The sequence below is a fragment of the Acartia tonsa genome, chromosome 5 (genome assembly GCF_053477335.1).
Source record: "Acartia tonsa isolate MP-2025a chromosome 5, ASM5347733v1, whole genome shotgun sequence".
Classification (NCBI taxonomy): domain Eukaryota; kingdom Metazoa; phylum Arthropoda; class Copepoda; order Calanoida; family Acartiidae; genus Acartia; species Acartia tonsa.
Genome location: NC_137264.1, coordinates 14,089,067 through 14,102,204, shown reverse-complemented (window position 1 = coordinate 14,102,204; position 13,138 = coordinate 14,089,067). Strand labels below are relative to the sequence as shown.

At 30.7% G+C, this 13,138-nt stretch overlaps 2 protein-coding genes across 6 annotated transcripts in view; both read right to left on the bottom strand.

Annotated features, from left to right (window-relative positions):
- The window catches only part of SCAP (SREBP cleavage activating protein), a 58,746-nt gene extending 55,683 nt beyond the window's left edge, over nucleotides 1-3,063 (bottom strand). For all 5 annotated transcript variants that reach the window (XR_013879533.1, XR_013879534.1, XR_013879535.1 and 2 more), the window contains exons 1-6: nucleotides 2,857-3,063; nucleotides 2,419-2,474; nucleotides 1,983-2,076; nucleotides 1,682-1,736; nucleotides 1,278-1,342; nucleotides 190-250 (exon numbers count right to left, since the gene is read on the bottom strand). Coding sequence is in view for 2 of the 5 variants with exons in the window: in XM_080160384.1 (XP_080016510.1) it covers nucleotides 190-250; nucleotides 1,278-1,342; nucleotides 1,682-1,736; nucleotides 1,983-2,076; nucleotides 2,419-2,474; nucleotides 2,857-2,942 (417 nt within the window). In the remaining 3 variants the exon portion in view is untranslated. The remainder of the gene's footprint in view (nucleotides 1-189; nucleotides 251-1,277; nucleotides 1,343-1,681; nucleotides 1,737-1,982; nucleotides 2,077-2,418; nucleotides 2,475-2,856) is intronic.
- LOC145318799 (uridylate-specific endoribonuclease A-like) lies at nucleotides 3,057-13,068 on the bottom strand. Its single transcript, XM_080160387.1, has 14 exons — nucleotides 12,992-13,068; nucleotides 12,648-12,687; nucleotides 12,096-12,173; nucleotides 11,390-11,489; nucleotides 10,866-10,965; nucleotides 10,140-10,279; nucleotides 9,190-9,284; nucleotides 8,749-8,779; nucleotides 8,323-8,389; nucleotides 7,795-7,898; nucleotides 5,063-5,144; nucleotides 4,667-4,714; nucleotides 4,458-4,503; nucleotides 3,057-3,777 (listed from the first exon to the last, which is right to left on the bottom strand). The coding sequence occupies exons 1-14, from the start codon at nucleotides 13,059-13,061 to the stop codon at nucleotides 3,675-3,677; spliced, it is 1,104 nt and encodes a 367-aa protein (XP_080016513.1). The 5' UTR covers nucleotides 13,062-13,068; the 3' UTR covers nucleotides 3,057-3,674.
- Between the last annotated feature and the right edge of the window lie 70 nt (nucleotides 13,069-13,138).

Genomic DNA, 13,138 nt, shown 5'->3' with positions numbered 1-13,138 from the left:
ATTTTTTAATTATTTCAAAAATAAATGGGAAAGTTGTGGTGGTTAACAGCAGTGCTTAACAAGGAACTTTGTGTGAAAGCATTTCAGTCCGATTCTTCTTATCATGGAAGCATGTTATGCCGCAACAAATCTGCATTTTTAGTAAACTTGAAGTAAATTAATTGAAAATAAAGAAATAATTGTACTTACCTTATCTACAAAGCTGACAATATCAGACAAATGAAGCTTAAATGAACTCGCCAAAGGCCCCCTTTAAATAAAACATTTTCTCGTATTCATTTGAATCCGGTGGATAGGAACCGGTTCTCATGGATACGAAAAAACTATGTCTAGCATCGTATTATATCCAGTTTTCTACGAATATAGAAATGTACAATCATAAGATTAAAACTAGTTTTAAAAACTAGTTTTAATCTTATAATTGTACATTCTATATCCGCGGAAAGCCGTTTATAATACGATACGAGAAATAACTATTAGATTATTCTTTTAAAAATCCAAAAGGACATTGGACTGAGATGGATTTTTGAAAGAAGAATGCCGACATTTTTTAGACCTGTCGTCTTCGTTCAATCAAGCATTATTATGAAAAGGCGCTGTAGGATTTAAACAGAGTATACAACTTTTTATTTAATTATTTCGCTTTTGTTGGTAGGTGGCTTTTATAGAAGAAAAATAAATAATTTTAAATCCATTTTTGCTGTATATTAATTAATGCATCTTTTTAGAGCTTTATTAGACATAATACAAATGGCTGAAATAATAATTTTAAAATTTTGAATTCCTAAGTTGTATACTCTGTTTTAATCCTACAAGTCATTTTCATAATAATGATTGATTGAATGAAGACGACAGGTCTAAAAATTATCGAAAAAACGCGGCATTCTTCTTTAAAAAAACCATCTCTGTAAATTATACTGTTCCCTGTTTTAAAAACAAGTTCTCTCAATTATTGACATTAATACTTTATCTTTAATTTCATTACTTGGTACCTACAAATAAAAAAAACTTCCATTTTTTAACCAATAGTTAAATCTACAAAAACCTAATAAACCTAGAAGTAGGTACGTTCTTTTAATATTGTTAAAGCAAAAATAAAAGAAGCAGACAAAAAGAGTGACAGATACCTACTTATTTTTTTAAAATCGAGAAAAACTTTATGTACAGAATATTCTTACTATGTACATAATCGGACACTAAATTTTCCTAAAAACATAAACCAACATGTTAAATTTGTACAGACGCTGATATGTACTTAAACTAACTAACCAACTAACCTAAAAGCATCCATCAGCGTAAGGTCTTGTGAGTATGGATGGACAGCTGATTTTACCATTACTTGCTAAAAAAGAAAAGTAACAGAATGTCAGGGTAAAGCGAATAATTTTGCTAGCCACTTAACCTATATGATTCTACTTTACAGTGAAGTTTCTCATTTTCATATAACTTAAACTACTTTTAGGAGGATTAAACCAATCGAATCCCCCGAAGAAATTGTCACTTAAAAAATTACTCATCCCCCCCTTCCCCCCCCCCCCCCAAAAAAAAAAGATTACTTTTAAAAAGTAACAAGTATTAAAAATATAGATGTCCCTAGGAACATAACCTCCAGAAAAAAGATAATTCCATAGATATTTAGGCAAAGAGATTGTATATTTATAAATTTGAGAAAAGATTTCACCTGTACATAAGCTATTGGAGGTTTTTCGAGCCATCTTGGTCGCTCACTATTAAAACTAAAATAAATACTTTTATAAAGTCTTGAAATGATTCTGCATAATTATTTAGTTTTAAATTTTGAATCATAGGTATGCTTCATTAGTTTTATTTTCTTTGAAATAAAGATATAGATAACAAATATGAAAAGATAAAAAATTTGAAAATAAGGTATATTTTAATAAGATTTATGTAGATCATTCAAAATTGGAACAGATTGATAGATAGATAAAAAATACCTACGATTTGTAGATTGATAATTTTACCTGTCTTTGGAACTATTAGGATCTTCAGTCCAAATTTTAGCATTACCACCGTAGAATTGAAAGGAAAGTAGGGGAAAACATGCCCATAGGATACCTTTAATAAATAATACATATTGAAAATAATAACTACTAGGTAATATTTTAGATATGATAATATTACACCGGGAAATAAACAAAAATATACAGAAGCAATATTACAGACCAACATACAAACAAACCTGAATAAAAATTAAAAATTATATCATAAATTTTTGTTATGTTTGCCCCAAGGGGACGAATGCCCGGGCTAGTAAAAACAGATATTAATGTTATGATTTTTTTTGTGGAATGCGGCCTAATATACAATGCGATACATGATTCAGTATTGCTTACAACTGGTTCTAATCCAGCACAAATTAACCGGTTTTGAAGTCATACTGAAAATTCATATTTATACCTATTATTGAGAAAACAAGGACGGGCAGAGGCTGAGAAGCACAAAACAGACCATGTCTAAAAAAAAAGAATCTATTATTCTAAAGGTCATAACAATTTCACTGTAAATGCTATTAGCTTTATAATTTTCTTTTCTTTAATTAATCAATCAATAAAACAATCAATTAAAAACCTTTAATATTGATGTCCAATCCACTCAGGGTAAGGGAAAAAATCATGTCTCCTATCAATCTCTCCATCAATTAATCAATCTATCATTCTATATATCACTCAATTTATCACTCTATATTATATATCACTCAATCATTCTATCAATATATCTGCCAATAGATCTATCAATCAATACATCTATCAATATATCTACCAATCAATCTATCTACCGATCTTTCTATCTATCAATCTATCTATCAATTTTTCTATCTATCAATCAATCAATCACCTGTAATATTGCTGTGCAATCCACTCTGGTATAAAGGCTATAAATCCTGTCTCCGCCTTTCTTCCCCCCGCACTGGAATGTCCCATTCTTGTTACTTTTTCAAAACTGTTGTCGCAGTAGGATTACAGCCTTGAAGATCTGCTAATGTACTGTCATATTACAGGCATTAAGAGACTTTGGGAACCACATTTTATAATCTATCTGCAATTAAATTTACACAAAAAAATAGAAGCAAATTAATTAGATTTTTAAAGTAAGGCAATTGACTATTCTTTGACTTTTAAATCATGAAAATTCAAATAATCATAAATCTAATTCTATGCTTATTTAAAAATATAAGTTAGGTAAATGTTATTAAATAATACAAAATATAACTGTCAAAAGGGTTTCATAGGTACATATAATGAGTAGGTATTAATTTTTTTTTTTTTTTTTGACGGATTTCTTATCATTAATTGAAAAATTTATTATAAAATTTAGCAAAAAAAAATATGGCAGTGTTCAAGAGATTAATGAAAGATTCATATTAGATTTTTTATAGATCTATGTTGTTCTTTTGTCAGTAGTTAATAATTTTCCAGTAAGGATTGAAACCGATTAATATCCGATGGATTATAACCAGTTCTTAGCCATACTGAAAAACCATGTTTGTATCGTATTATTGACAGTTTTCTACAAATAATAAAATAAAAATAATATTAACTATTGTTAGCCCCGACTATCGAACCCTTGGTGGTGACAAAACTGGAGTTTTTTTTTTATTTTTCATTTTAATATCAGCGAAAAACTGTATACAATATGATTTTTTTCTTTCTTTCTTAGAAGTTGAAGAATGAGCTGGCAATATATCTGACATTGTTGGGACGACTGAAGGTGTGAACTTCTACGTCAACTTTGTTTCCTCCCAGGCTCACAGCACACCTGAATACATTCATTAATTGTAGGTCAGGGTAGACAAAGATTTAAGAAAGGCAATATGAAGATACCTAGGGTTTGAATAACATAAGTGTGGATAAGTAATGATCTTTATATAAAAGTAATAGGGATGTCTCCATCTTTTTGTCTTATATGTTATTGTGTATTTAAGGATCTCGCTAACCGTAAAACCGAGATGGGTCTCCACAGAGAAATTTTCACTTGATAAAAATACCCCCTCTCCACCCCCCTCCAAAGATACATATTTTGTATTTCTTAAAACTAAAATTTGAAGTTAAAATTTGATAGATAAAGCATACAAGACTAACTAACTAAATAAATTGATAAAGATTCAGCTAGGTATAAGTTGTATATCATTGCAGGCAAAAAAAAACAGAATGGTGTTGTCAAAAGAAGCTACTCTACTAGGGTGTCCCATAGTGTAGTGGTTAGCGCTCCACGCTGTGGTTGGGAGAAACCGAGTTCAAGTCTCTATAGCTGTCGCAATTTGTCAGATAATGATCACACAACCTTCCCTTAGATGCCCTAAGGTTGTAAGGAGTGAGATTTGTAGTAAGTTAGGATTCTGGCAATCAATCAGCTTCAGCCATGCTTTCACTCGTCCTAACTTCAGAGAATCAGGGCTACAACAGCAAAAACAACAGCTACTCTACTTCTACACTTACCCTGTTTCTCCTTTAGCCAGTAAACATGTTGTATAGATTGCCATCTCTAAAAAAATAATAAACGTAAGTTAAAATATTTTTCCATAAAAGCAGGCATTAAAGTAAAAAATAACTACAAGTCCCCCATCCCTTTCATTGGTTCTTTAAATATCAGCCAATAGCGTCGCTACAAAAAACACAAAAGTAAATTTTTTAAAATTATAATTTACCTAATTCAGGAGAGGTTCCAATAATCATAGATCCAAATGGCTTTTGTTCTGAAAAAAAAATATATATTACCTATTATGAAAAAAGAACATATATTTAAAAATTTTAGAAATAATTATTGGCACAAAGGCGAGTAGTTTCTAAAAAAAATGCATTAGGTTTTTGAACAGTAACACATCAAAATCTTTGATTGCAATTTCTTTCTTATTAATATGTATTTCATGATTTTTAGTCTCTTTATAATGACGCTGTGTGTTCCTGACTTGAACCCGTCACCTCAATAACCTAGAACCATTTCATAACCTTACAGAAAAGACATTTATTCTGAAACGAAGACATTTATCGTCATTTCATTGGTGGTGTGTGTCTGACATAACAGCAGGTTGTATACAATTTACCTTGTCCCCATTTAAAGGTGAACTCCAGGGCATTTCCAGCCCCTCCGAGATCAACGTTCTTCCAATGGCCAAGATAGTTCAACTAAAATAGACATAAATTGCCTGAAACGTGTAACATAAAATCAGCTGCGTGCAAAGCTTTTCAATCTAAGATTGGTTGAAAATTTTTAAAAAGGTAACAAATAAAGGTATCAAACAAAGAGCCTAAAACAATGGTCTTTTTCTGTGTGTATGTTTGTCTTTTCTTAATTTGGCATATTTTTTCTTTGGATTTTGTAAAAAGTTTCTATATCTTCAAATTATTTACTATTGTTTTATAAATCTTTACAGTGGGTTTAAGTGAAAATGACACAAATACCGTAATTTTCAAACTTAATCTGGTTATCTAAATATAAATGACATGCCCTAACTGTAGAAAAGTTAATATTATGTTAAACTCAATCATTATGCTTATAAACTACTACTACCTACTAAATAAAAAAAACTTAAAATAACATTTAGATTTATTAAGTATACAATAAAAACAAAAACCAATATTAATAACTTTAATAATTTTCGCAATTTAGTAACATAATACAGTCATCTATAAATTAATTAATCACTAAAACTTGACATAAAATGTTTAAAATCTTGCAGAATGTTAAAAGCCTTATTTTGGATAATATTTCATATATCATTGAAATTTTCAAAGGTTTGAATTTTAGTTAAATATCACTTGCTATTAGTATTAGTAAACTTGCCAATTCTAACATTCTTGATGAGTATCCATGCATCAGTGAAGAAATCATAAATGCCAAGCATTGACAAGCCTAGCCAGAGTCCTAATGAACTACCAACATCAATGATGTACTGAAAGAGACTGTAGTTGAACACTCCATCTGTTACTTCAACTTTTTGGTTAAACTTTATGAGAGCTTTTCCATAAGACTTTTTGGTAAACATATTTGAAAGAAATTTCCTGGTTTCAACTTGGAAAAGTGTGGTAACAGTGCCCATACAGTCTTCTTCTATCTTAGTGTTCTCTAATGATATTAGTTTCTCTACATATTCTCTACTGAAATCTGTAACATTTTCCAGGAAATTGTTTTTATATGTTCCATTGCAGTGATTGTTTTTGGACAACCATGGTGGATTGCAGCCAACTTTTTTTTCAAATTCAAACTGAATTGCTTCATCTACACAATTTTCATATTTCTTACTCTTTGCAACACTGATATCTTGTGTATGTGGTTCAGATGATATTATCCTTACTTGAATATTGATGTAATGGTGCTCTGTAAGTCCAACATTGATGATACTTCCTGTGTGGGATGCAAAAGCAGGGGAAAAGTAACTTCTGTAATCTTTGTTGGTGATAAATATTCTCATCCTTGTTAACTTATCTGTAGGTTTAAATGTAAACATTAGTTCTTTTGTATGGTCAAAGTCAGTGTATTCTTTGCAAAATCCAAATCCAGGTAGAAACACAATTTTTGAAGAAATTTTAGAATCCTCCCAGAGTTTGATTTTGACATTAAAAATTATTAAGTGGCTAAATATTATCGGACCATGGTATTTTTCTGTTGCTTGGAAATACTATGGTTGTGACAAATTCGATTGATTTTACTTTTCTTATGAATAAATTACACAAGAGGCGGGAACATCAGGTCCAAAAGCCAATTACAGCTAAGAGCAATAAGTTTCATTTTTAGTCCAAACACTATAGGTATTAGAAAATGTCACAGATCAACAAACCCATCAATTTCACGAATTCAAGATGAAGTAATTTGATATACTCTACTTTATGCAAATTACTATTGCAATTAACTACTGCTACTGGTAAATTGTATATATTAAGCTATAAAAATTGGAAAGAATTTTAATGAATATAATAGATTTGAAATCTGCATAAAATTTAAAGGATTTTTTTATAAAATTTGTTTTTTATATAATTCATTATTTAAAAGCGCAAATCCAATTTAAGTTTATAAATTTTGACCAATAGGATAGGTGGATTTGAAACTACCTACGCTCTAATTGGTTGAATGATGTACGTCACTTACGCTTCTCCAATCAATGCGCAGATAGTTTTCAATCCACCAATCACAGATGTCAAAATTATTTAACTTAATTTGTATTTGCGCTTAAAGATAAAGAATTATACAAAAAAATAATTTTATAAAAATTCCTTAAAATTTTATGCAGATTTCAAATCTATTATATTCATTAAAATCATTTCCAATTTTTATAGCTTAGTATATATGTCTTAACTGAGCATGTTTATTAGTTACTCCTGTTTATTGGCCAAAGAATTCTCCCCATCTCTTACAATGAATTTGGTTGTTTGATGCAATATTCAAACCCAAATTTGATTTATGTAAATGTAGATATTAATTACTAATTAAAAAAAGAATCACTTTTGTGAATTTTGGACATATCCATAATACTAATAAAATTTATAGGTTTCAGAATTATCCAACTTAATTGGAACATTTTGAAAGCCTGTGAAGTTATTGGTTATTTTCAAGCGATAATCAATAATTATTAGTAAACAATTTTATAGATTTTTTATATTTCTCTAATTAGAATTTTAATTAATTACCTCCATAAATTACACACACACACAGACAAACATCTTGAAGCAATTTATTATTTGAGAGGCCCTTAGTGTCATAAAAAATTAAATGAAAAATTAATTGTTGAAAAGATTAAAAAATATATTTCTTTTTCAGAAAGCATAAAAAAATACAAACCTCATTTCTTTTCTCAAGGAAGAAGAAATAAGCCCAATTATGAAATCCTTGAACTTGTCCTTCTTTCTTTTCTCCCAGAAATACGTGCTCAAATCCACTTGATCCTTAATAGACAGATAGAAATTTAGATTAAGATAGACGGATAGTTAGATAGATATGAAAAATAGTTGTCTGATAGTCTTATCATTCTACTCACATATTTTTCTATCTGTCTATCAATCTTAAACCCTAAATTCTATCTATAAGCTTATCTATCTATCTCTTACCTTTAATTCTCTTTCCTCTGCTGTGGACACTAAACCAAAGATCATCCAGAAAATTTTTAAACTCCTGCAATCTATCTATTTATGTTTAGATATCTACCAATCTATCTATCTATCTCTCACCTTTAATTCTCATTCCTCTGCTATAGACACTAAACATAGTTCGTCCAACAAATTTTTAAACTCCTTCATTCGACAAAATTTGTCTGAAGGTATAATGTAATCTATTTTTCTATCTATCTAAGATTATCTATCTATCTTTCACCTTTAATTTTCATTCCTCTGCTGTAGACACTAAACCAAAGTTCGTCCAACAAGTTTTTAAACTCCTGCATTCGACAAAATTTATTTATCCAATTGTTGATAAAGGTGATAGGTTCGAACCTTGACCAAATCCGCGTCATAACTAAAGACTTTAAAAATCTAGGTTAGCGCTAAAAATATATTGAGTAGGGGGAATGCCTAGGCTCTAAACAGACGCAACCAATTTCCATTAACAGATTGGACTTTCAGACAAAGGTCATGCAATCAACGGGTCTTTTGACTGTTTTTTTAGACGAATCTTCATGCCAAATTGGAAATCAAAAGTACAATTGAGCTATCTATTACGGACAGACGGAATACAAAATTTTATTTTTTTCATTCTTTAAATTTTCTTAATACAACTTTAATAAAATTTTGTCAATTCCTGTTCTGTGCCATTGAAGTGCTTGTTTTGTCTGTAATTCAAGTAATTTTACAAGCCGTTATTAAGATTTTAAGTTACAGGGGTAGATATTGTACTTATTTAAAATTCTTTAGGTCAAACTAGGTTTTAAGTTGAGATTATTATTTATCATATCATGTTAAGCTTTACGCGAATAGTAAAATGAAAAATTGTAAGATTTTATGATTTTTATTTTAATATTTGTGGAAAATTGTCTAATATACGATGCTTTACATGATTTTTCAGCCATACTAAAAAAATTCAAAAGTGTAATATTTACATGGAGGGTAGGTACATTGCAGCCTTTAAATTAAACTAGTTTCTTAAGTTCATAAACACGTTCTTTCAATCGTTAGCTTAATAGGTTGCATCAGTCAATCAATGTCTTAACTTTTCTACCATTACATTATAAAATTACTATTCCTGAGAAAGTTATAAGTCTCCTTCATAACTCTTGTGTTCATTATTTCAGCAAGCAATTCTTTCTCTTCCTTCTGTTCGGCTCCAGTATGGTCTTCAACCTTAGATAGATAGATAATTAGATAGATAGAAAGGTAGTATATTTAGATAGGTAGATAGATAGTCATAACTCTTGTGCTCATTATTTCAGCAAGCAATTCTTTCTCTTCCTTCTGTTCGGCTCCAGTGTGGTCTTCAACCTTAGATAGACAGATAATTAGATAGATAGAAAGGTAGTATATTTAGATAGGTAGATAGATAGTCATAACTCTTGTGCTCATTATTTCAGCAAGCAATTCTTTCTCTTCCTTCTGTTCGGCTCCAGTGTGGTCTTCAACCTTGGATAGATAGATAGGTAGGAAGGTAGATCGATAGATAGATAGTTAGACTGATAAATAGATATGATTTTTAACATTAGATAGATTGGGTATAGTCCCTTTCATGGCAACGCTCCTTGAGGGGCGATTCTCTGTTTTTTTCACAGTAAGTTTTCTCCTATTTCTAGCACCTGCGGGGGGCTCTAACCCTGCGGGGCCAATTGCCTAACCCTGTGGGGCAATCACCTAACCCAATATAACCTAAAATAACCTATCAAATACAATTTTAAAAATGCGACGAATTACCCCTTAAGGGGTGTTACCACGAAAGGGACTATTCCCGATAGATTTTACACACTAACCAGGGCCAATAAATTTATTTACATACCCATGATGATTAACAAAATTACCCTTTCTTTGGATTGAATTACTAGTTTGAACAACCAATCAAGATTTAGAATGAGTACCTACCCAAAGTAAAAATCTGTGGGCACGGATTAAAATAAATAGGATGATTCTAAGATTCCTAAGATGATCAGATCTATCAATTTTGAACAAACCAAATCAAACTGTAGAAAAACTTCGCCTGGAATAACTTACCGTTGTGACTTCGGGAACATAATTCTCATACAGGGCCTTCAGTTTCTGGTAGATAGGACGATTTAATATATCTCCAACAAGACCTGTGAACAGGGGGCTACTAGAGCAGTCTTGAGGGTTCCCAATTCGAGTCTTGCATCCTAAACAAGAGATTAGGTTATTATGTTGAAAAGATTTTATTTTTAAACTCAATGAAAAAATATTTATCTATGTCTCTGTCAGTTTGTTTATATGTTTGTCCGTCTGTCTGTCTGTCTCTGTGACTTTCTAATTTTCTGTCTGTTTATCTGTCTGTCTGTCTATTTGTTTATCTTTCGGTCTGTCTGTCAATATTTAGATGTTTGTTTGTTTATCCGTCTGTCTGTTTGTCTTTTTGTCTGTTGGTCAGTCTGTTTGTATGTCCTTCTTTCTGTCCGTCTGTCTGATTGTCTGTATGTTTGTCTATCTGTCTGTCTATCTATCTATATATGTGTCTTTCTGTACGTCTGTGTGTGTGTGTGTGTGTCTGTCTGTCTGTTTGTCTATCTTTCTGTCTGTCTGTCTGTCTATAATTACGTGTTTGTCTTTTTGTCTGTCTGTTTCTCAGTCAGTTTGACTGTTTGTCTGTCTGTTTATCTGTCAGTTTTTTGTCTAACTGTCTGTCTTTCTGTCAGTTTTTTGTCTAACTGTCTGTCTGTCTGTCTTTCTTTCTTTCTGTAATATTTATCTATCTAACTATCATTGTACCTGTATCAAAAGTGATAAATCTCCTAGCATTATTTTCATCGATGGACAAGAGTTTTTCAGTTAAAGCTCCAAGAACGGGATCTGCATTACTGGCTGCCTTCTACAGAATTTCATTCTATGATTTATACTCCTACTCACTTGGAGGGACTGTAACTTACACTGTTACCAGAGCTTTGTAACATGTCCTTTGCTCAAAAACTTTGGGCATTTTCTTTTGATTTTTGATTGGTTGGTTCTAAACTGTAGAGTCCAAAGGTTTTCAGCCAAAATTTTAACCTACAGAAGGGGTTAATTTTGTTTATCTTCAAGGAAATCTAAATTTTATTCTCATTGCATAAATAATATTGCATAATATCTTTTAAAAGCAATTCCAATGGCAACCAACCATTTAATAACAAGACCTTTGTCTTTTAGGTCAAACTCTAAATGGTTTGAACCTATTTATGACCTAAGTATTCCCTAAAAGCTAAAAATTAATATTTTATTGACAATCTCTGAATATAATAATCATAGAAAGATTCCTTTAATGTTGGAAGTTGACCACCAACAGCTGTTGTTGGTCGTTGTGTTGGTCTGATTGGATTTCTGTTGTCAGGGATGCTTGGAGTTGGTCCTACTGGCGGTCTGATAGTGCCACGGATAGAGGAATGATAAAATGGGTAACAAAACAAATAATATATGACACATTTACCTTGAATTAAACGGTTAATTCAAAATCTATAATAATGCTATAAGAAGCTTAAAAACACATCTTTATTAAAATTTATTTATAATGAATTGATTTGTTCATTGATAGATAGATTTCTAACTTTAAACATCTAAGATTTGATACAAAATTTACCTAAACATTGCTTTTCATTTAGATTTATAAAATTGGATAAATATGGGACACCTGTAGCAAGAGTTATTGTATGTTATAGCAATAACTCAGGGTCTAAAGAATTTTTTTTCAGTATGGCTTCAAAACCAATTCATACCTACCAGTTTTGTTGGCCCCATAATTTTTCTCATAATCAGGTATCTTCTCCTTATCCATAATTTTCAGTAGTACCTAAGGTTTTATGTCTAAAGCTTAAGATCTCAGAAATTGGAGGTCTGAAATTGTTCTGAGCTTTAAAATATCTTGGAGTGGTATTTTCCTGACCTTCCCGCCCTCCCTTAAAGGCTTGGGACGATGCTACAACCAGAAAATTAAAAAGCAAATCTTTAATATGTATTCCAATATCCTGCCTAGTATTATTGTTTGTAGATGTATTGGTGGTAGAATTATTTGTCTGGGGTACCTTGCATCCCTGAGACTTCAGAATTCTGGCAAATATTTACACATTATATTTTTCTTTATATAGAGAGAAACAGGGATAGATATTCAACTTTTACCTACCTACCTATTCTAAAGTTACCCAAAAATATCGGAAACTTTTTAATTAAATTAATTCAGTTAACTATTCAATATTAGAAGAATTATAACTCAAAATTTCTTAATGTTAGTTTTTATAACGTCTAGAGAGGGAGGGGAAATTGGACTATAAATTACACTGGTATCTAAAGTTTTATAAGCAAGTGGTTGAATAAAAACTTTGGTTAGGTACTTTTATTGAATTTTCATTGGTTGGTTTTTAACTTTTCACCCATCCAATAATTTTGTTTATCTTATCTGAGGAATATGATGTATATCAATTTAAATCCATTGTCTTATCCCTCAAGATCTCTGACAAAGTCTGATTTATATATCTTTTGAATATATCTCTATATTTACCAAATAAATATAATGGATATTTGAACCTGTTTTCTTCCTCCAACTTTGCAATATAACGTCCTAGTTTTGTGACCATAATTAACTAAATCATCTTACCATAATTATTTAATTTTATTTGATATTAAATCAAATTTTCAAACATGTTAAGAACAGAATAAACGTATGCATTGCATAAAGAAGGAAGATCGGTCGTAAAACCCTAACTATAGAGAGGCTGTGTTACAAAAAAATCATTGAATTTACATACATCATGACTCTTTAAAACTTACTACTGACGGACAACGACTAAGTTTTTTTTACGTAGCTTCACGTCTTACAAGTAATATATAATTTTTAAAAAATTGTAGATAATGTATGGTCATCCCTAGTTCAGCAGTGTCGGAACAATTCGACTGCAAGCATCTAAACTCTCCTGATTTAACAATTTTTCTTCTCAACATCAATAATACAAAACAGGATTTCTGTCCGTCTGTCCGTCCATTTCAATGTTTCTTTAGATTTCATTGATGGCTAACCT